This window comes from Pristiophorus japonicus, chromosome 24 (genome assembly GCF_044704955.1).
Source record: "Pristiophorus japonicus isolate sPriJap1 chromosome 24, sPriJap1.hap1, whole genome shotgun sequence".
In the NCBI taxonomy this organism is placed as follows: Eukaryota; Metazoa; Chordata; class Chondrichthyes; family Pristiophoridae; genus Pristiophorus; species Pristiophorus japonicus.
Window position 1 is genome coordinate 27550875 of NC_092000.1, and position 22377 is coordinate 27573251.

General features: G+C 48.2%; 1 protein-coding gene across 3 annotated transcripts in view; it reads left to right on the forward strand.

Moving 5' to 3' along the window:
- The window catches only part of trappc5 (trafficking protein particle complex subunit 5), a 55472-nt gene extending 48336 nt beyond the window's left edge, over window positions 1–7136 (forward strand). Inside the window, exons 1-3 of one of the 3 annotated variants that reach the window (XM_070867061.1) lie at window positions 1704–1791; window positions 3242–3347; window positions 5483–7136. In XM_070867061.1, coding sequence (XP_070723162.1) covers window positions 5491–6057 — 567 coding nt within the window. In that variant the 5' untranslated portion in view covers window positions 1704–1791; window positions 3242–3347; window positions 5483–5490 and the 3' untranslated portion in view covers window positions 6058–7136. Of the gene's footprint in view, window positions 1–1703; window positions 1792–1978; window positions 2002–3241; window positions 3348–5482 lie in introns of those variants that run through there. The other 2 variants (XM_070867062.1, XM_070867063.1) reach the window with 2 other exon arrangements.
- Window positions 7137–22377: the final 15241 nt, after the last annotated feature.

A 22377-nucleotide genomic window follows, 5' to 3' on the forward strand; every position in this document is an offset into this window, starting at 1 on the left:
ATGGTGGGTGCGTATTCCAAATGGATAGAATGTGTAATCATGTCATCCAGCACATCCACAGCCACCATTTGTGCCATGTTCACTACTCATGGTCTGCCTGACATTGTTGTGAGCGACAATGGATCGTGCTTCACGAGTTTGGAGTTTCAAGAGTTTGTGAGACTCAATGGCATGAAGCACGTAAGGTCAGCACCATTCAAACCCACGTCCAATGGTCAAGCAGAGCGGACTGTCCAAACCATCAAGCAGAGCCTGAAACGAGTAACTCACGGTTCTTTGCAGACTCGCTTGTCATGCGTGCTGCTTAGTTACAGGACGAGACCCCACACGCTTACCGGGGTCCCCCCTGCTGACCTGTTGATGAAGAAAGGTCTCAAGACCAGGCTCTCGGGCTTGTCCATCCTGATCTTAATGATCACGTCGAAAACAGACATCAACATCAGCAGTGGTATCATGATCGCATTGCCATGTCATGCGACATCTTTATTAATGATCCTGTGTATGTGCTCAATTATGGTCAAGGCCCCAAGTGGGTCACTGGCACTGTTGCGGCCAAGGAGGGTAACAGGGTGCTTATTGTCAGGCTCACTAATGGGCAAACATGCAGGAGGCACATTGATCAGTCGAAATTGTGGCACACAATCGAATCGGAACAGCTTGAAGAAGGCACCACCAATGACCAACCGATTCATATTCAGCCATCAGAAGACCCTGCTGTTGTCAATGAATCTGGACCTTCAATCCCCGACATGGACACTGCCACTCCTATTAGATCGGCTACCCAGCCTCAAGTCATGAATGACTCGGAGAGCTCACCCAGATCTGGAATTGAACTGAGACGATCAACTCGGGAGTGGAAAGCCTCAATTTGTAAATAGGACTGATACCAAGATCTTAGGGGGGAGGGGGGGGTGGGAATGATGTAATGTATGTATGCCTGGGTTTATCTGCCACCAGGGGGAGCGATCGTCAGAGGTCATTGAGCCACAGACACACACATGCAACCCTTGTATATAAAGAAAGCCTCCATGTTTAATCCTCACTTTGAGAGCTAATAAAATCGCACCTGATTGAGTTCACGTATTAAGCCAATTGAGTTATTCCATACGCAACATACACGATCATGGACTCAGGTCCACTTCCCTGCCCGCTCCCCATAACCCCTTAATTATTAGTTAAGAAGCTGTCTATCTCTGTCTTACATTTATTCAATGTAAGCGTTTTTGGACGTTTTACTCTGTTAAAAGGTGCTGTATAAATGGAAGTGGCTGTAACAGCAACACAAGACTGCAAACATGTTTACAGTCCTTGCATTTATTAACATTCTTCGTGTGTATTGAATACAGTCAGCAGCTTGGCTACATTCCCCTGTCTGAAGTTGAGCAGAATTGCAGGCTAGTGAAATTCACACCTCGCTCCACCAGGGAGCACTGCAGCAACCGCATGGGCCCACGTGACTCGGGCTGCCCAATCAGAGGAGAGTTCCAGTCAAGAGGAGGAGGCGGGGCCAGCCTGACCCGGAACACAATATTTAAAAAAACGATTAATAGCAATAATGTACTGTTTAAAACGGGCAGGGAAAGAACTGGGCGGGAGGAGGAGAAACCCGGGGGCAAAATCAGAGAGAAATAAAAGGGCGGAGCTTGGAAATAAAGTAGGGCAGGGGTGGGTGAAAGGTAAAGGGTCAACGCAAGGTCAGCAACCCGGAAACAGTCTGCCGGAGCCGGGCGGAAGAGGAGAGAAAAACACAGAGTGGGGAGATACCAAGTCAATAATCATCATAATACAAGGGTAAATATCAATAATCATCATAATACAGGGGTAAATATCAATAATCATCATAATACAAGGGTAAATATCAATAATCATCATAATACAGGGGTAAATATCAATAATCATCATAATACAAGGGTAAATATCAATAATCATCATAATACAAGGGTAAATATCAATAATCATCATAATACAAGGGTAAATATCAATAATCATCATAATACAAGGGTAAATATCAATAATCATCATCATACAGGGGTAAATATCAATAATCATCATAATACAGGGGTAAATATCAATAATCATCATCATCATACAGGGGTAAATATCAATAATCATCATAATACAGGGGTAAGTATCAATAATCATCATAATACAGGGGTAAGTATCAATAATCATCATCATACAGGGGTAAATATCAATAATCATCATCATACAGGGCTAAATATCAATAATCATCATAATATGAGGGCTAAATAATAATATAACAACAACTTAACATAGTGAAACGTCCGGAGTATTATAAAGCATAAAATTTGACACCGAGCCACATAAGGAGAAATTAGGGCAGGTGAATAAAAGCTTGGTCAAAGAGGTAGGTTTTAAGGGGTGTCTTGAAGGAGGAAAGAGAGGTAGCGAGGCGGAGAGGTTTAGGGAGGGAGTTCCAGAGCTTGGGGCCCAGGTAGCTGAAGGCACGACCACCAATGGTTGAGCGATTATAATCAGGGATGCTCAAGAGGGCAGAATTAGAGGAGCGCAGACATCTTGGTGGGGGGGGGGGGGATGTGGGACTGGAGGAGATTACAGAGATAGGGAGGGGCGAGGCCATGGAGGGATTTGAAAACAAGGATGAGAACTTTGAAATCGAGGCGTTGTTTAACCAGAAGCCAGTGTAGGTCAGCGAATGCAGGGGTGATGGGTGAGTGGGACTTGGTGCAAGCTAGGACACGGGCAGCCGAGTTTTGGATCACCTCTAGTTTATGTAGGGTAGAATGTGGGAGGTGGGCCAGGAGTGTGTTCGAATAGTCAAGACTGGAGGTAACAAAGGCATGGATGAGGGTTTCAGCAGTGGATGAGCTGAGGCGGAGACAGGTGTGGAAATAGGCTGTTTTAGTTATGCTGTGGCTATGTGGCCAGAAGCTAATTTCAGGGTCAACTATGACACCAAGGTTGTGAACAGCCTGGTTCTGGCTCCGGGACATAATCATAATACAGAGGCTAAATAATAATAATACAGGGGTGAGTATTAATAGGAGTTAGCAATACTAGCAGTCTGGGGATAGTAATAACAGTACAGGGGAATAATGCTGGTAGTGATACAGAGGTTAGTACTAACAATAGTACAGAGGATTGTAAAACTACAGTCCTAAAAGAACATGTACCTATTACGGTGGAAGGGGGTGGGGGGGAGCATTTAGTATTCCCAGTCTCACTGGTTAGTTTGTTTAAACTCTCCTGCTCTCCCTAGCTGTCAATCCAAGGAGAGGAAATCACGCTGGACCCCCACAGACGCTGGTAGCAACCCGTGTCCCAAACCGGCAGAGTGTGCAGGAGAGAATCGGCCACCTGTGTTGGTGAGTTATGGAGTATTGTAATAACCTGACTGTTAACAGTTTTGGGGTGGTGGGGCAATGCTCTCCCTTGTAGCTCCTTTATGTTATTAATAACCCCCCCTCAGAAGGTGCTGCCCCTTGCTTGGGTTCGGGTCCTGGGGCATCAGCCTCACGGCGCGGCCTCACCAAACTGCTGGTCTTTGTATGTGAGATCCCAGTGAGTGTTGGCATGGTGTTTGACTAAGGAATGACAGCACATGCAGATTTACAAATGCCCATGATGGAGCTCAGAAAGACAGACTCCTATTTATAACGCACATTATCACATCTCAAAGCGCTTTGAGCAATGGAGCACATTTTGAATTCAGCCGCCGGTGCGATGTAGGGAAATGCAGCATTTGCGCACAGCAAGGTCCCATAAACGGCCGTAAGATAAATGATCAGATCTTTTTTTAATGATGTCAGTTGAGAGATAAATCTTGACTAGGACACCGGGGAAAATTCCCTTGTTCACCTATGAATAGTACCCTGGGATCTTTACGTCCACCTGAGAGAGCAGACGGAGCCTTGTTTTAATGTCTCGTCCAAAAGACGGCACCTCCGACAGTGCAGCGCTCCCTCAGTATTGCAGTGGGAGTATCGGCCTAGATTAATGTCCTCAAATCTCTGGAGTGGAACTTGAATCCACGACCTTCTGACTCCAAGGAGAGAGAGGGCTACCCACTGAGCAGTGGCAGTGGAAAAGACTGGGGAGGGTAGGGCTAATCAACCTTGAAAAGAGGGAACTTGAGAAGGGAGCTTTCTCGAGGTATAGAAGGCAGCAAACAGTAGAGAAGAGGTAGATCTTGAGTTTCAAATTAAACAGATAGAATAATCAGGCACACATTTAAACTCGTACAGGGCCAACTAGGACTGGTTTCAGGAGGTTCTTCACGCAAAGAGCGATCAATACATGGTAGAGTAGCGGGGGTAAAAACAACAATTTATATAGAGCCTTTAACATAGTAAAAGGTCCCGAGTCACACAAGGTGATATTGGGGTAGGTGACCAAGGCCTTTAAAGGAGGCGAGAGAGGCGGAGAGGTTTAGGGAGGTAATTCCAAAGCTTAGGGCCCAGGCAGCTGAAGGCACGGCCACCGATGGTGGAGCGCAGACAATTGGATTGGACAAGAAGCCAGAATTAGAGGAGCGCAGAGTTCTCTGAGGGTTGTAGGCCTGGGAGAGGTTACAAAGATAGGGCGGGGGGAGGCCATGGAGGGATTTGAACACGAGGATGAGAATTTTAAAACCCTGAAATCAGTTAAGAAACGGTTTAATCAGTGACGGGGTCTGTGGGGTATTTCTAGATGGATATACCAACAACTTGTATTTATATACCACCTTCAACAACAACAACAACAATAACTTGAATATATTTATCTAGTGCCTTTAAGGTAGTAAAATGTCCCAAGCCGCTTCACAGGAGCATTTGAAGACAAAGAAAATGTGACATTGAGCCGCATAAGTAGAATTAGCGTGAATGACCAAAAGCTTGGTCAAAGAGGCCGGTATTGAGGAGCGTCTTGAAGGGGGAAAGAGATAGAGAAGCGGAGAGGTTTAGGGAGGGAGTTCCAGAGCTTGGGGCCCAGGCAACAGAAGGCAGGGCCACCAATGGTTGAGCGATTATAATCAGGGATGCTGAAGGGGCCAGAATTAAAGGAGCGCAGACAGCTTGGGTGGGGAGGGTTGTGGGGCTGGAGGAGATTACAGAGATAGTGAGGGGGCGAGGCCATGTAGGGATTTGAAAGTAAGGATGAAAATTTTGAAATCAAAGCGTTGCTTAACCGGAAGCCAATGTAGGTCAGCGAGCACGGGGGTGATGGGTGAGCGGAACTTGATGCGAGTTAGGACACGGACAGCCGAGTTTTGGATCACTTCAAGTTTACGTCGGGTAGAATGTGGGAGGCCGGCCAGGAGTGCATTGGAATAGACAAGTCTAGAGGTAACAAAGGCATGGATGAGGGCTTCAGCAGCAGATGAGCTGAGGAAAGGGGTGGAGACAGGCGATGTTACGGAGGTAGAAGTCAGCGGTTGTAGGTATGCTGCGGATATACCACACGGCTTTGTTCCTCCGTTCAATCTTGCCGTCCTTCATGATTGTACTTTGTGTGTTTGCAGAGACCGCCATGGATACGCGCTTCACCCGGGGCAAGTCGGCCATCCTGGAGCGCTCGATCACCAGGCCCAAGACCGAGGTCAGCCTGAGCGCCTTTGCCCTGCTCTTCTCCGAGATGGTGCAGTACTGCCAGAACCGGGTGTACTCGGTGTCGGAGCTGCAGACCAAGCTGTCGGAGCTGGGCCAGCAGGTGGGCGTGCGCATCCTGGATGTGCTGGTGATGCGCGAGAAGAACGGCAAGCGGGAGACCAAGGTCATCAACGTGCTGCTCTTCATCAAGGTCAACGTGTGGAAGGCCCTGTTCGGCAAGGAGGCCGACAAGCTGGAGCAGGCCAACGACGACGACAAGACCTACTACATCATCGAGAAGGAGCCCCTCATCAACGCCTACATCTCGGTGCCCAAGGAGAACAGCACCCTGAACTGTGCCTCCTTCACGGCGGGCGTCGTGGAGGCCATCCTCTCCTACAGTGGCTTCCCGGCTAAGGTCACCGCCCACTGGCACAAGGGCACCACCCTGATGATCAAGTTCGACGAATCGGTCATCGCCCGCGACAAAGCTTTGGACGGACGCTAAAATGTTCCATTAATGTCTGCCGTTAATTTGGCAAAGATGCGCCCCCCTTCTCACTGATTTGTTTCTCCCCGAACCCCCACCTCCACTCACCTCAAACCAGTGACTGTGTGCTTCAGTTTGCAATGTTGAGATGATCTGGTCTCCACCTACCCCCAGTTCCCGGCCCCCCCCCCCCCTGTTGAGCATTGACCATTCCAAGTCTGAAAGATTCAGCTCTGATTATGTTGTTAAAACTTGTGGATTGTGGCCTGCAGCAGCCTCCCCGCGTCCCGGGGCTGCGCTGCTCCAGGTCGTCCCCAAAATAACACTAGATCCTGCCAGTGTCGGGTATCTATTAGCGCTATCTGAAGTTGTACATGAAAATTAGCAGAACATATAAAAAGAGCGGTAACAGGCCGCGGTGATGGTGTTCTTTACTGTCCCTGAGCCTTCCAGGAGAGTTACGAACAATCTCCATCCAGGTATTGGTTGGCCTGGTTTTAACAGCACAGAATTTTCTGAGAGGGACCACCATGTGGGGGAAGGGGGGTGGGGTGGGGGATGGAATAATGCTACCAGTATAGTAAGGGATGCTCTTCTGTGGTTGGGAAGTGTAGAGGGAGCTTTACTCTGTATCTAACCCCGTGCTGTACTTGCCCTGGGAGTGTTTGATGGGACAGTGTAGAGGGAGCTTTACTCTGTATCTAACCCGTGCTGTACCTGCCCTGGGAGTGTGTGATGGGACAGTGTAGAGGGAGCTTTACTCTGTATCTAACCCGTGCTGTACCTGCCCTGGGAGTGAGTGATGACACTGGGTGCCCGAAATTACTCGCATTTGATCACAAAGTTTACACAAGTAAGTTATTATCGAATTGTTGTGAGTCCGTGTTGAGGTTTGTGTTTTGCCCCTCTCTAGAAGGACGGTTCATTTGTCTGATCTCCGTGTGAAGTTACATCCTTTACTTGAACTCAGTTGTATTAAAATTGGGACTAGGAGCAACGGTGTATATTGTTCTGATAAAATTGTTACCAAATTAATTTATGTTCAGAGAATGGAATATTTCCTAATTTGTGATAAAATGGGTGTTGCCAATCTGCAACCACCTGGTTGCTCCTATTCCTGTGTGCTCTGGACAGAAAGACCCAGCTCCTACACCGTGCACAGTAATCTCTCTCTCTCTCTCTCTCTCTCTCTCTGTTCTCTTTCTCTTTTTTTTTTCTTTCTCTTTTTTCTCTTTCTCGTTCTCTTTCTCTCTTTCGCGCACTCTCGTTTTCTTTCGCTCGCTCTCTTTCTTCTTTCGCACTCTTGTTTTCTTTCTCTCTTTTAAAGGTACTAACTCACGTTGGTTGTCTAGTTACAGGGGTGCTGACTGCACATTGGTCCTTTTACCAGTGTCGAGTGTGGATGGACAGAGCTGCTAGACTATTCAACTGTAGCGGCATTATTCTAGCTCACCTCCCCCCTCTGTTACAGGGGTGCACTTGCCTGCAGGATCCACGACGGACTGTTTCTGCCTGTGGCGCCCTGGCTAAGATCAGCACCGACCGGATGGGGCTCCTGTTGGCCTCAGCTGATTTTGGCCTGTAAAAGTTTTCAGTCTCTTCGAATAGAAGTACAGGTTGAACCTCCTTTTATCCAGAACCACCCCTTGTCCAGCACCATTCCAGGCCACCAGGTGGCGCATGCGCAGAACTCCAACATGAGCAAATTGAAGTCCTTCCTCGCTGCTGACTCCCACAATCTCTGGTCTGACCCCGAGATCCATCGTTTCCCCCCCCCCCCCCCATGATATCTCTGCTGCACTCCCAGTGCCAAGCCAGCCAGCCAGCCCCAATATCCCCTTGCTCAGTACCTGTACCATCCAATTTAACATGACCACCCCTCATCTGGAAAAATCCCTTATGCAGAACAGGCCAGGGCCCGAGGGTTCTGGATAAGAGAGGTTCAACCTGTACCCGGTTACAAAAAAATGCTTAATAAGCAAAATCTTGTTACTGCAGAATGAAGCATCCCCTATACCTGCTTGATAGTTTCATGGTTAGGATCACTAGTGCTGTGGAGCCAGTATCCAGCCACATGGCCGGCACCTCCTAAACCCACAATCTCTACCACCTAGAAGGACAAGGGCAGCAGGCGCATGGGAACACCATCACCTCCACGTTCCTCTCCAAGTCACACACCATCCTGACTTGGAAATATATTGGCCGTTCCTTCATCGTCGCTGGGTCAAAATCCTGGAACTCCCTGCCTAACAGCACTGTGGGAATACCTTCACCACACGGACTGCAGCGGTTCAAGAAGGTGGCTCACCACCACCTTCTCAATGGCAATTAGGGGATGGCAATAAACGCCGGTCTTGCCCACATCCCGGGAGTGAATTTTAAAAAACTGAGTGAGATAATCCTTCATACCCGTGGAATAAAACTATCCCACGTACTGAAGATGAGGGGACTGTACCTTTTCCTCACTAGGGCTGAACCCACTCTTGCACAGTGTTCTGCCCGACCTTCAACTGAACTTCAAAGAAAGAACTTGCATTTATATAGCGACTTTCACCACCACAGGGCGTCCCAAAATGCTTCACAGCCAATGAAGTACTTTTTTTTGACGTAGTCACTTGTAATGTAGGAAACACAACAACCAATTTGTGCACAGCAAGCTCCCACAAACAGGAATGAGAATGACTAGACAATCTGTCTTTAGTGGTGTTGGTTGAATATATATTGGCAGGACACCGGGGAGAATTCCTCTGCTCATCATCCTATAGTGCCCACCTGAGAGAGCAGGCGGAGCCTCAGTTTAATGTCTCATCCAAAAGAGAGTGAGATGACACTGAGCCATGACTGATACTAGTGACACTGCACCAACTGTCCTGCGTGTCTTCGGTGTCACCTATTGCTATGTGTAAATGTTGTCTCACCGCAGGACACACCAATCACTCGCAATCTCCCTCTGCAACAGAAAAACTGCAGAACTCCAAATGTCCAAAGCCTGTAATTGACTCTTGCAGTTGCACATTGCAGAGTGAGCCTGACCTCTGACCCAACCCTCCACTAAACCAATCTGCAGCCAATTGATTTTGACCGCTGCTGACCAGTTGCATCAACGCACAGCTACGCTTCAGCAACTGGTATAATGGAATATAATGTGGGGAAATGTGAAGTTATCCACTTTGGTAAGAAAGCAGAGTATTTTTTAAATTGTGAGAGATTGGGAAATGTTGGTGTTCAGAGGAACCTGGGTGTCCTTGTACACTAATCACTGAAAGTTAACATGCAGGTACAGCAAGCAATTAACAAGGCAAATGCTATGTTAATCTTTATTACAAGAGGATTTGAGTATAAGAGTATAGATATCTTACTGCAATTTTATACGGCCCTGGTGAGATCACACCTGGAGTATTGTGGACAGTTTTGGTCTCCTTACCTGAGGAAGGATATACTTACCACAGAGGGAGTGCAACGAAGGTTCACCAGACTGATTCCTGGGATGGGAGGATTATCCTATGAGGAGAGATTGAGCAGACTAGGCCTGTATTCTCTAGAGTTTAGAAGAATGAAAGGTGATCTCATTGAAACAAAATTCTTACAGGACTTGACAGGGTAGATGCAGGGAGGATGTTTCCCCTGGTTGGGGAATCTAGAACCAGGGGTCACAGTCTCAGAATAGGGGGTCAGCCATTTAGGACTGAGATGAGAAATTTCTTCACTCAGAGGGTGGTGAATCTTTCGGAATTCTCTACCCCAGAGGGCTGTGGAGACTCAGTCTTTGAGTATATTCAAGACAGAGATCGATAGATTTTTGAATATTAATTGAATCAAGGGAGATGGGGACTGTGCCGGAAAGTAGAGTCATGATATTGAAAGGCTCGAGGGGCCGAATGGCCTGCTCCTAGTTCTTATATTCCTGTCCTTACAAAACAGCCAGTCCTCTAATGGAGGTCTGCTAACATCACAACAGAAGAAAGTTACAGTTTGTGTGTTGTACAACTGACGATCACATTTACAGTACTTACTGACACTGGAAGATCCCAAGTAGAGCTGCAATCTTCTTTCAGCAAATAGAGTAGGGAAAAATGGTAAAACGACAAAATTAAAGGCTCTTTATCTGAATGCACGCAGCATTCATAACAAGATAGACGAGTTGACGGCACAAATAGAAGTAAATGGGCATGATCTGATAGCCATTACAGAGATGTGGTTGCAAGATGGCCAAGGCTGGGAACTGAATATTCAGGGGTATTTTGGAAGGATACGCAGAGAGGAAAAGGAGGTGGGGTAGCTCGGTTAATAAAGGATGATGAGATCAGTGCAATAATGTGCTGTTGCAGTATGCGGACGATTTGCTTGTGGCTTCTAGCCACGGATACAGGTGCATGCAAGACTCCCTAAAACTGTTACAACACCTATGTGAAAGAGGGCACCGAGTGTCGTTACCAAAGTTACAATTTTGTCAGACTCAAGTCCAGTACCTGGGTTTTCACATATCTCAAGGGTCCAGAGGCAGCTAGGACCAGAAAGAATTCAGACAATTCAAAGTGCCACCATACCAAAGACAAAGAAGGATATCTTGTCATTTTTGGGGATGGTTGGGTACTGTAGACAATGGATCCCCGATTATCGAGAATGGGATGCGTTCCTAAGATCAGCTGCCCTAAATGATGCCTCACCCAAGGTGGAGTGGACCCCAGAGAGAGAGGAGGCATTTAAACAGTTAAAGAAAGTCATTACTAATGCTCCGGCGTTGGGACTTCCGAATTATGGTAAACCTTTTCAGATGTATGTGAATGAGAAAGAAGGATTTGCAACCGCAGTACTAACCCAAGAACATGGTGGGGGAAATAGACTAGTTGCTTATTATTCGGTTTTGCTGCCTCCAGTAGTAAAGGGAATGCCAGCATGTCTACGTGCTGTAGCTGCTACTGCAGTCATGGTGGAGAAGTCGGTTCCTATTGTTTTGGATTATCCATGTGCTGTCATTACAGCCAATGCCGTGTTATTACTTTTGAATTCAGCTGCCACACAACACTTTACAGCGTCTAGAAGAACAGGTTATGAAGTATTACTGCTGTCACACCCTAATTACACCTTTCGACGCGCACCGGTAGTAAACCCAGCCACCTTTCTTCCTACTAGAGAAATAGAGGATCCAGACCAGCATGATTGTCTGTTAACAGTGGAAATAGCCACCTTACCAAGACCAGATTTGCTCACAGAGCCCATGGACAATCCTGATCTTATTCTCTATACGGATGGATCATCGTACAGGCCGTCGGATGACTTGCTTTTGGCAGGCTATGCTATTGTAAATCCCCACGAAACTGTTGAAGCATTCGCCCTGCCTCCCGGAACCTCGGCTCAGGCTGCTGAATTGTTTGCCCTCACTAGAGCTTGTATAATAGCTAAAGATCAAACTGCTAATATCTATACTGATTTCAGATATGCATTCGGTGTAGTCCATGATTTTGGACAACTGTGGAAAAACAGGCTTTATCACCTCTGGTGGAAAGCATATTAAGCACTCTCAACTGGTGCTTAATCTATTAGATGCCATTCAGTTGCCAAGTAAGGTAGCCGTTATCAAATGTGCAGCTCACACAACCGGTGAGGATGAAGTATCAGTAGGAAATAGGAGGGCTGACGAGGCAGCCAAACAGGCCGCTTCGGCACAGGCAAACTGCCTTCAAGCAGTCTCAGTCTCCCCTCCACAGGTACTTGACATCCAACAACTTAAAACAGCCCAACAACAAGTTACCATGCAGGAAGGAAGAACTTGGGAAAACCAGAGTTGTTTTCTCAAAAACGACATTTGGTATCACCCTGATGGGCGAACTGTTTGCCCTAGATCTCTATTTTTGCCCCTGTCTCGCCTAGCACACGGTCAGGCTCACATGGGCAAAGGAGGGATGATACATGCTATTAATGCACAGTGGTATGCACCAGAAATAACAGTAGTAATTGAGAAAGTTGCTAGAACATGCCAAATTTGTCAACAAAATAACAGAGGTAAAACACCTGCTGAATATGATCATCTACCCCAGCCAAGTATGCCCTTTGAAAATTTGCAAATTGATTTTGTCCACTTGCCTCCAGTATCAGGTCTTAAGTACCTATTAGTCATAATAGACATGTTCACAAGGTGGGTAGAAGCGTACGCCACTAGGAGAGACGATGCCCGAATAGTAGTAAAAATTCTATTTAAAGAAATAGTACCAAGATATGGGATACCTATGAGAATCATCAGTGACAGGGGAACACACTTCACCGGAAAAATAGTGCAAAATCTTGCAGAAGCGTTAGGGTTCCAGTGGAAGTTACATATACCATATCAGTCCTCGGGAATGGTAGAAAGAGTAAATGGGATAATAAAATCTACCCTTACCAAGGTATGTCAGGAGACTGGACTAAAGTGGCCAGATGCCTTACCATTGGTATTGTATACAATGAGAAACCAGAAAAACCGAAACACTGGTTTGACACCACATGAAGCCTTATTGGGAAGACCAATGCCTACTGGCGTAAAACCACCACTGGCAGCTGAAAAATAGCATTAATTTGGAATGATGAAAAATCACTAAAGTATGCTCAGGCCATGTGTGAAATAGCAAGAAGTCTGCATGAACAAATAAAGCAGATACAGGTGCCCCCGTCGGAAGGAAATATGCACCCTTTTAGGCCTGGAGACCAAATGTTGGTAAAAACATTAAACAAAGAATCCTTTTCTCCTAGGTGGAAAGGACCATATCAGATAATTCTCACAACACGAACCACGCTGAAGTTGGAAAAGCATCCAAATTGGGTGCATGCAACCCGTTGTAAATATTATTTTCCCGACGAAATACAGCCAAAAGAAAAGGCATTGAACCAGGGCGTACTGCGATTGCCTGACTAAGAAAAAGACCATCTTCTCGCTGAAGAACTGTACCTGCTCTTGTATTAAATTAAATATTTGGACTTGAAAGTACTGCCCAAAAGTTTAGGAACGGATGTCAGAGCTCATTTGTGTGCCAGTTTGGGCCTTTATTATTTGGGCCACTGTTACTATCGTGTGGGCGTGTTGTTATTGTAACGACTTAATTCAAGAGTGGTATAGAAACAAACAAGAAAGGGAAGATGGGAAGGGACTCTTGGAAAAATTATAAATGGACGTTAGGAATACTGATCATTTTAGCGACAGGGGAACTCCCGGCAGGAGGAAGAAGTTCTAAAAGAAGGAAGAGTATGGAAGGGAAATACAGTATGGGAAAGAAGTAATAGTGCAAGGCAACAAGGCAATTTTATATGCCCAGTAGGCCAAAGTTGTAAAGTAGGGAACTTTACGGCACGATGTGAGGCGTGTGGAATGAAAGAAGAAAGAGGGGAATTCCAGTTTATATTGGGGAAAGGGTATCAGTTGTTCATAGAATACTAGGCCGAAGTGTGGATGAAGTGTACCCACAGCACGGGGAAAAACAAGAGATGGGGGTACATAGGAGGGCCGGACGAGAGAAAAGACTTCCTCCGTTATTCATTTACAAGTATGGTAGAAGGGCAGCGGATCTTGTGCATGAATGGAGGAGACCCATTCGTGGTAAAATGGTCAGTAAAAGAATCCGGCCACCCAGAAGTCCGGGACCCGGGACATCTAAAAAGGATACTGACCACTTGCATCCCAGTGGTAAGATCCCCAGGTGTATTAAATCTAACAATACGAATTAAATATCCCCCAAAGAAAGAAAATGGTTGCCACACAACCAGTGTTAAGGTATCTTTTGAAACAGAAAGACCCCAAAGAAAGAAAGGGGATGTATTAGAGACTGTGTTAGGTGGAGTGGGAGCAGGAATAGGAGCATTGAACTCCATGGATATCGAGACCCTACAAAATAAAATCCAGGCCGTCGGAGGACTGGTAGGGGAAGATTTAAAAATCAGAAATGCCTGGGATGAAGGATTACAGCAATTACAAATATCAGGTTACGTCATAAACAAAATGACCTGGGAACAGAATGAAAGGGTAGAGAAGGAAATAGAGAACCTAATAAAGGAACAACAGGGAGTAAACAAGTACACCCATTGCTTGTTTAAAGAAATGATCAGACAGCTATTAAGAGCCGAGTTAGAAAGGAAAATATTATCCTTCCATGCTAACACATGGGAAAGGTTGCTGGAAATTAACAAAAGGGATAAGCTTCTTAATTTAACCATTAACCCTCAAAAAAGATATACCAGTTGAACCTATTCAAAAGGATGTAACGTTACTGTGGAGATAGTAAGTAAGACACGAAAAGAAATTTGGTGTCAGTTCCAAGTAATGCCCCAGCTGTTTGGACAGAACTTCTGGTACCCAGAATTTAAAGGAGATTGGGTCGATGAAAAGAATATGACACATCACCAGAGGGGATGTGCTAGGTGGCCATTCGGAATGGTATGTCCCTATCAGACCGCCATACACGAACCATGCTCACTGCAGCACTCCATTGGAGTATGTAAATGGGAATTAAAGCCAACAAATGACACTGAGATTACGGAAATAGGACAGAATGAGGTCTGTGTGACAGGAAATAAACCTGTCTATCTGGATGGAATTTTGTATAAACCCCCCATTAATAAATGCGTGAGAAGAGTCTACACCCTGTATGATCCTGCAGTAAAAAGAACTTATACCTTTGGGCAGTGGCAAAATGTAGAAAAATATCTGTCTATGCACAAGATTGAACCCTTACCCCCTGTAATTAATCTGACCAGTCTGCACAATTTGATATGGAATGACAAGAAAATTGAGGAAGCTCTGTCAAAGCAAGGCAGAGACATCCACCAATTTAGAGTTGAAATGAGTTACAAGAAGGGGCAACTAGTGAGAATCGTAGATGAAGTCACCTCTTTGACAGTACACCACTGGTGGGATGTGTTTACCGGATGGTCCCCAAAAGCTACAGCAGTACTGAAGCTTGCTATACACCCCATAGTAATCGTAGGTGTGGTTATGCTTGTATTATTAATAATCCTTTGCGGAATGTGGATAAAATTAAAAAATGTAATTAGTCAAGTAATAGGCCTGATCTCTGAAATAGAAAGGAAAAGTGTGTGCATGAAAGGAAGGTTAAGTCGCTTAGAGGAAAAGGTTGATGAAGACGAATATCTCAAAATGCGACCCTATCCTGAAGGGTATGAACCCCCTTTTGCGCAAGAAGAGAATATAGGAAATTGTGTTGATCTGAAAAAAAAAGATCAACAAGGAGGGAATTGTGGAAGAAAGAATCTATGAATCCATGGCTTATGGTAAAGGGAAGGGTTAAATTCTGTTTTTGCTATATTTAAAGAAATAATAGGACTAGAACAGCACCCACACTTTTTAGCCTTGAAACTTAGAAATGTAATTAAATGACTATCCGGTATTAAAAGGGAGTCTCCTGATATTCTGCTTATCAGACTGTGAACAGGGAGAAACTATGCAAGGACAGATAGAGTGTGTGCCTCCCGAGACGACCTTTGTACTCACGGAACTAATGAATAAGATTCCTTTTCTATTTCTGTATTCTATTTCTGCATAAAGATAGGGACAATTTGCTTGTACAGGAGAGTTTTCTGCCTTGGTACGGTCCAAGCAGGCTCTCCGAGATATCTCGCTTTTTAAAATAAAATTCTCTCGAAGCACGACTCTGAAAGCCTCCGCCTGAGTTAATTTAACTTAGAAATTTCCTCGACACTAACACTGCCTATTTTCACTTCCAAAGCAATGCCTGAATCACCTCCAGGTTTGGCTTCTCCCACACTCTCCCCAGGCCCTCTGAAACTGACCCTGCGCACACTCCAACTCATCCAAAAACTCTGCCACTTTCGTTCCATCCCGTGTAAAATCCATAACCCCAATCGTCGCCTACCTCTGCTGGAGGATTTTGCATTGGTTTCTGGTTCTCGTCTTCAGGACCCCTCCATGAACTACCTCTGGAATGTCCCCCCAGTCCAAAGTCCTAGCTCTGGATTACTATGTGTTGGACAGCTTTCTTATTCATTTTTGTCTCATTACTGTAAATGGCAGATTGTACATGCACTCCATTGTAGTAATGCAGGATCAGGACTAAAACTCTATACTATTCACAATCAGTATGGGCTCTGTGACACACTTCACTAGTTCCAGGACAACCTCACACCTCTTCTCAGACTTCACAAATCCAGTATGAGAGCTCGTGTCTTTCCACACTAGACCATTCTAGTAAGAGAGTGAGCTGCTGAGACACCATACTTCACAATTCCAGTATGAGCTGCTAGACTGTCATTCCTTTTAATTTCTTATACTAACTTTCACCTTTGTTCCCCACATTCCATGCATACAACCAATAAATCACGTGCATCAAAGATATACACAAATGCCAACAGAATGACAACATAATCTAAACAAACATGCACTTGAATAAACACAGACGACCTGATTGCCATCATAAACTTTCCATTCCCCATCATTTTATTACCCTAAACAGGATGCCGACCAGATAGCCCTCTCCTCTGGTCTATGGAGATACATTTGCTTTAAAATCCCCTTGCAAAATTCACAACGCATGCTCAGCAGAAAGCTCTCTTAACTCATTGTGTGCTGGTCTCACAGACTGCGCAGAAAAAACATGTGAGGTACCCAGGTAACGTGAACCCTCGTTCTCACATTATACCCAACCCCCCCCCCCCCGCCCCCCCAGCTTTAACAACAGTGGCGTAAACATCAGCTATCGCATCAGCGCACTGTGGAATCCCTCCCTGATCCATGCCCCCTTGCTCCATCTCTCTTCACCATCAAAAGCTCCCTCTAAATTTACCTCTTGTGTCATTTTGCGAACCTCCAGAAGATACTCCCTGTCAATGCTTAACACTTCTCTGAGGACTCGATGTGAATAATGTCACACTTCCACTTACCCGCTGTAAATACACAATCCCAGGCAAGTCTTATAAATAATGACACATATCTGGGGACCCCCTGTAAATACTGACACACTCCCGGGGACTCCCTGTAAATACTGGCACACTCCCGGGGACCCTCTGTAAATACTGGCACACTCCCGGGGACCCCCTGTAAATACTGACACACTCCCGGGGACTCCCTGTAAATACTGGCACACTCCCGGGGACCCTCTGTAAATACTGACACACACCCGGGGACTCCCTGTAAATACTGACACACTCCCGGGGCCTCCCTGTAAATACTGACACACTCCCGGGGACCCTCTGTAAATACTGACACACTCCCGGGGACGCCCTATAAATACTGACACACACCCGGGGACCCCCTGTAAATACTGACACACTCCCGGGGACTCCCTGTAAATACTGGCACACTCCCGGGGACCCCCTGTAAATACTGACACACTCCCGGGGACTCCCTGTAAATACTGGCACACTCCCGGGGACCCTCTGTAAATACTGACACACACCCGGGGACTCCCTGTAAATACTGACACACTCCCGGGGACTCCCTGTAAATACTGGCACACTCCCGGGGACTCCCTGTAAATACTGACACACTCCCGGGGACTCCCTGTAAATACTGGCACACTCCCGGGGACCCCCTGTAAATACTGACACACTCCCGGGGACCCCCTGTAAATACTGACACACTCCCGGGGACTCCCTGTAAATACTGGCACACTCCTGGGGACCCCCTGTAAATACTGACACGCTCCCGGGGACTCCCTGTAATTACTGGCACACTCCCAGGAGCCCCTATAAATATTGGCACAATCCGCGAGACATCTGTAAATACTGACACATATCTGGGGACCCCCTGTAAATACTGACACACTCCCGGGGACTCCCTGTAAATACTGAAACACTCCCGGGGACCCTCTGTAAATACTGACACACACCCGGGGACTCCCTGTAAATACTGACACACATCCGGGGACTCCCTGTAAATACTGACACACTCCCGGGGACTCCCTGTAAATACTGGCACACTCCCGGGGACCCCCTGTAAATACTGACACACTCCCGGGAACTCCCTGTAAATACTGGCACACTCCCGGGGACCCCCTGTAAATACTGACACACTCCCGGGTACTCCCTGTAAATACTGGCACACTTCCGGGGACCCCCTGTAAATACTGACACACTCCTGGGGACCCCCTGTAAATACTGACACACTCGCGGGGACTCCCTGTAAATACTGGCACACTCCCGGGGACTCCCTGTAAATACTGGCACACTCCCGGGGACCCCCTGTAAATACTGACACACTCCCGGGGACTCCCTGTAAATACTGGCACACTCCCGGGGACCCCATGTAAATACTGACACGCTCCCGGGGACTCCCTGTAAATACTGGCACACTCCCGGGAGCCCCTATAAATATTGGCACAATCCCCGGGACATCTGTAAATACTGACACATTTCTAGGGACCCCCTAAATACTGACACACTTCAGGGGACCCACCGGGGACCCCCTGTAAATACTGACACACTCCCGGGGACTCCCTGTAAATACTGACACACTCCCGGGGACCCCCTGTAAATACTGACACACACCCGGGGACTCCCTGTAAATACTGACACACACCCGGGGACTCCCTGTAAATACTGACACACTCCCGGGGACTCCCTGTAAATACTGGCACACTCCCGGGGACCCCCTGTAAATACTGACATACTCCCGGGGTCCCCCTGTAAATACTGACACACTCCCGGGGACCCCTTGTAAATACTGACACACTCCCGGGGACTCCCTGTAAATACTGGCACACTCCTGGGGACCCCCTGTAAATACTGACACACACCTGGGGACTCCCTGCAAATACTGACACACACTCGGGGACTCCCTGTAAATACTGACACACTCCCGGGGACTCCCTGTAAATACTGGCACACACCCGGGGACCTCCTGTAAATACTGACACACTCCCGGGGACTCCCTGTAAATACTGACACACTCGCGGGGACCCTCTGTAAATACTGACACACTCCCGGGGACTCCCTGTAAATACTGACACACACCCGGGGACCCCCTGTAAATACTGACACACACCCGGGGACTCCCTGTAAATACTGGCACACTCCCGGGGACCCCCTGTAAATACTGACACACTCCCGGGGACCCCCTGTAAATACTGACACACTCCCGGGGACCCCCTGTAAATACTGACACACTCCCGGGGACTCCCTGTAAATACTGACACACTCCCGGGGACTCCCTGTAAATACTGGCACACTCCTGGGGACCCCCTGTAAATACTGACACACTCCCGGGGACTCCCTGTAAATACTGGCACACTCCCAGGAGCCCCTATAAATATTGGCACAATCCGCGAGACATCTGTAAATACTGACACATATCTGGGGACTCCCTGTAAATACTGACACACTCCCGGGGACTCCCTGTAAATACTGACACACTCCCGGGGACCCCGTGTAAATACTGACACACTCCCGGGGACCCCCTGTAAATACTGACACACTCCCGGGGACCCCCTGTAAATACTGACACACTCCCGGGGACTCCCTGTAAATACTGACACACTCCCGGGGACCCCCTGTAAATACTGACACACACCCGGGGACTCCCTGTAAATACTGACACACACCCGGGGACTCCCTGTAAATACTGACACACTCCCGGGGACTCCCTGTAAATACTGGCACACTCCCGGGGACCCCCTGTAAATACTGACATACTCCCGGGGACCCCCTGTAAATACTGACACACTCCCGGGGACCCCCTGTAAATACTGACACACTCCCGGGGACTCCCTGTAAATACTGACACACACCTGGGGACTCCCTGCAAATACTGACACACACTCGGGGACTCCCTGTAAATACTGACACACTCCCGGGGACTCCCTGTAAATACTGGCACACACCCGGGGACCCCCTGTAAATACTGACACACTCCCGGGGACTCCCTGTAAATACTGACACACTCCCGGGGACCCTCTGTAAATACTGACACACTCCCGGGGACTCCCTGTAAATACTGACACACACCCGGGGACCCCCTGTAAATACTGACACACACCCGGGGACTCCCTGTAAATACTGGCACACTCCCGGGGTCCCCCTGTAAATACTGACACACTCCCGGGGACCCCCTGTAAATACTGACACACTCCCGGGGACCCCCTGTAAATACTGACACACTCCCGGGGAATCCCTGTAAATACTGACACACTCCCGGGGACTCCCTGTAAATACTGGCACACTCCTGGGGACCCCCTGTAAATACTGACACACTCCCGGGGACTCCCTGTAAATACTGGCACACTCCCAGGAGCCCCTATAAATATTGGCACAATCCGCAAGACATCTGTAAATACTGACACATATCTGGGGACCCCCTGTAAATACTGACACACTTCAGGGGACCCACCGGGGACCCCCTCTAAATACTGACACACTCCCGGGGACTCCCTGTAAATACTGACACACTCCCGGGGACCCCCTGTAAATACTGACACACACCTGGGGACTCCCTGCAAATACAGACACACACTCGGGGACTCCCTGTAAATACTGACACACTCCCGGGGACTCCCTGTAAATACTGGCACACACCCGGGGACCCCCTGTAAATACTGACACACTCCCGGGGACTCCCTGTAAAAACTGGCACACTCCCGGGGACCCCCTGTAAATACTGACACACTCCCGGGGACTCCCTGTAAATACTGGCACACTCCCAGGAGCCCCTATAAATATTGGCACAATCCCCGGGACATCTGTAAATACTGACACATTTCTAGGGACCCCCTAAATACTGACACACTTCAGGGGACCCACCGGGGACCCCCTGTAAATACTGACACACTCCCGGGGACTCCCTGTAAATACTGACACACTCCCGGGGACTCCCTGTAAATACTGACACACTCCCGGGGACCCCCTGTAAATACTGACACACTTCCGGGGACTCCCTGTAAATACTGACACACTCCCGGGGACCCCCTGTAAAGACTGACACACTCCCGGGGACTCCCTGTAAATACTGACACACTCCCGGGGACTCCCTGTAAATACTGACACACTCCCGGGGACCCCGTGTAAATACTGACACACTCCCGGGGACCCCCTGTAAATACTGACACACTCCCGGGGACTCCCTGTAAATACTGGCACACTCCCGGGGCCCCCCTGTAAATACTGACACACTCCCGGGGACCCTCTGTAAATACTGACACACTCCCGGGGACTCCCTGTAAATACTGACACACTCCCGGGGACTCCCTGTAAATACTGACACACTCTCGGGGACCCCCTGTAAATACTGACACACTCCCGGGGACCCACTGTAAATACTGACACACACTCGGGGACTCCCTGTAAATACTGACACACTCCCGGGGACTCCCTGTAAATACTGACACACACTCGGGGACTCCCTGTAAATACTGACACACTCCCGGGGACTCCCTGTAAATACTGACACACTCCCGGGGACTCCCTGTAAATACTGACACACTCCCGGGGACCCCCTGTAAATACTGACACACTTCCAGGGACCCCCTGTAAATACTGACACACTCCCGGGGACTCCCTGTAAATACTGACACACTCCCGGGGACTCCCTGTAAATACTGACACACTCCCGGGGACCCCGTGTAAATACTGACACACTCCCGGGGACCCCCTGTAAATACTGACACACTCCCGGGGACCCCCTGTAAAGACTGACACACTCCCGGGGACTCCCTGTAAATACTGACACACTCCCGGGGACTCCCTGTAAATACTGACACACTCCCGGGGACCCCGTGTAAATACTGACACACTCCCGGGGACCCCCTGTAAATACTGACACACTCCCGGGGACCCCCTGTAAATACTGACACACTCCCGGGGACTCCCTGTAAATACTGACACACTCCCGGGGACCCCCTGTAAATACTGACACACTCCCGGGGACTCCCTGTAAATACTGACACACTCCCGGGGACTCCCTGTAAATACTGACACACTCCCGGGGACTCCCTGTAAATACTGACACACTCCCGGGGACCCCCTGTAAATACTGACACACTCCACTCTGTAAATTGAACAGAAAGTGCTTTTTATTGATTTTGTCCACAGAAATAGTGTGTGGTCAGTGAAGACGTTTGATTGGCGGTCGGGGGGCGGGGCCTGAGCGTGATTGGCGGGGAGCAGCTGGAGGCGGGGAGCGGCTGGAGGCGGGGAGCGGCTGGAGGCGGGGCCTTGCTGTGATTGGCGGGGGCGGGGCCTGCCTGTGATTGGCGGAGAGCGGCTGGAGTCGGGGCCTAGCTGTGATTGGCGGGGAGCGGCGGAGGGCGCTGCCGGGCTGTGATTGGCGGGGAGCGGCGGAGGGCGGAGCCCGGCTGTGATTGGCGGGGATCGGCGGGGGCGGGGCCTGGTTATGATTGGCGGGGAGTG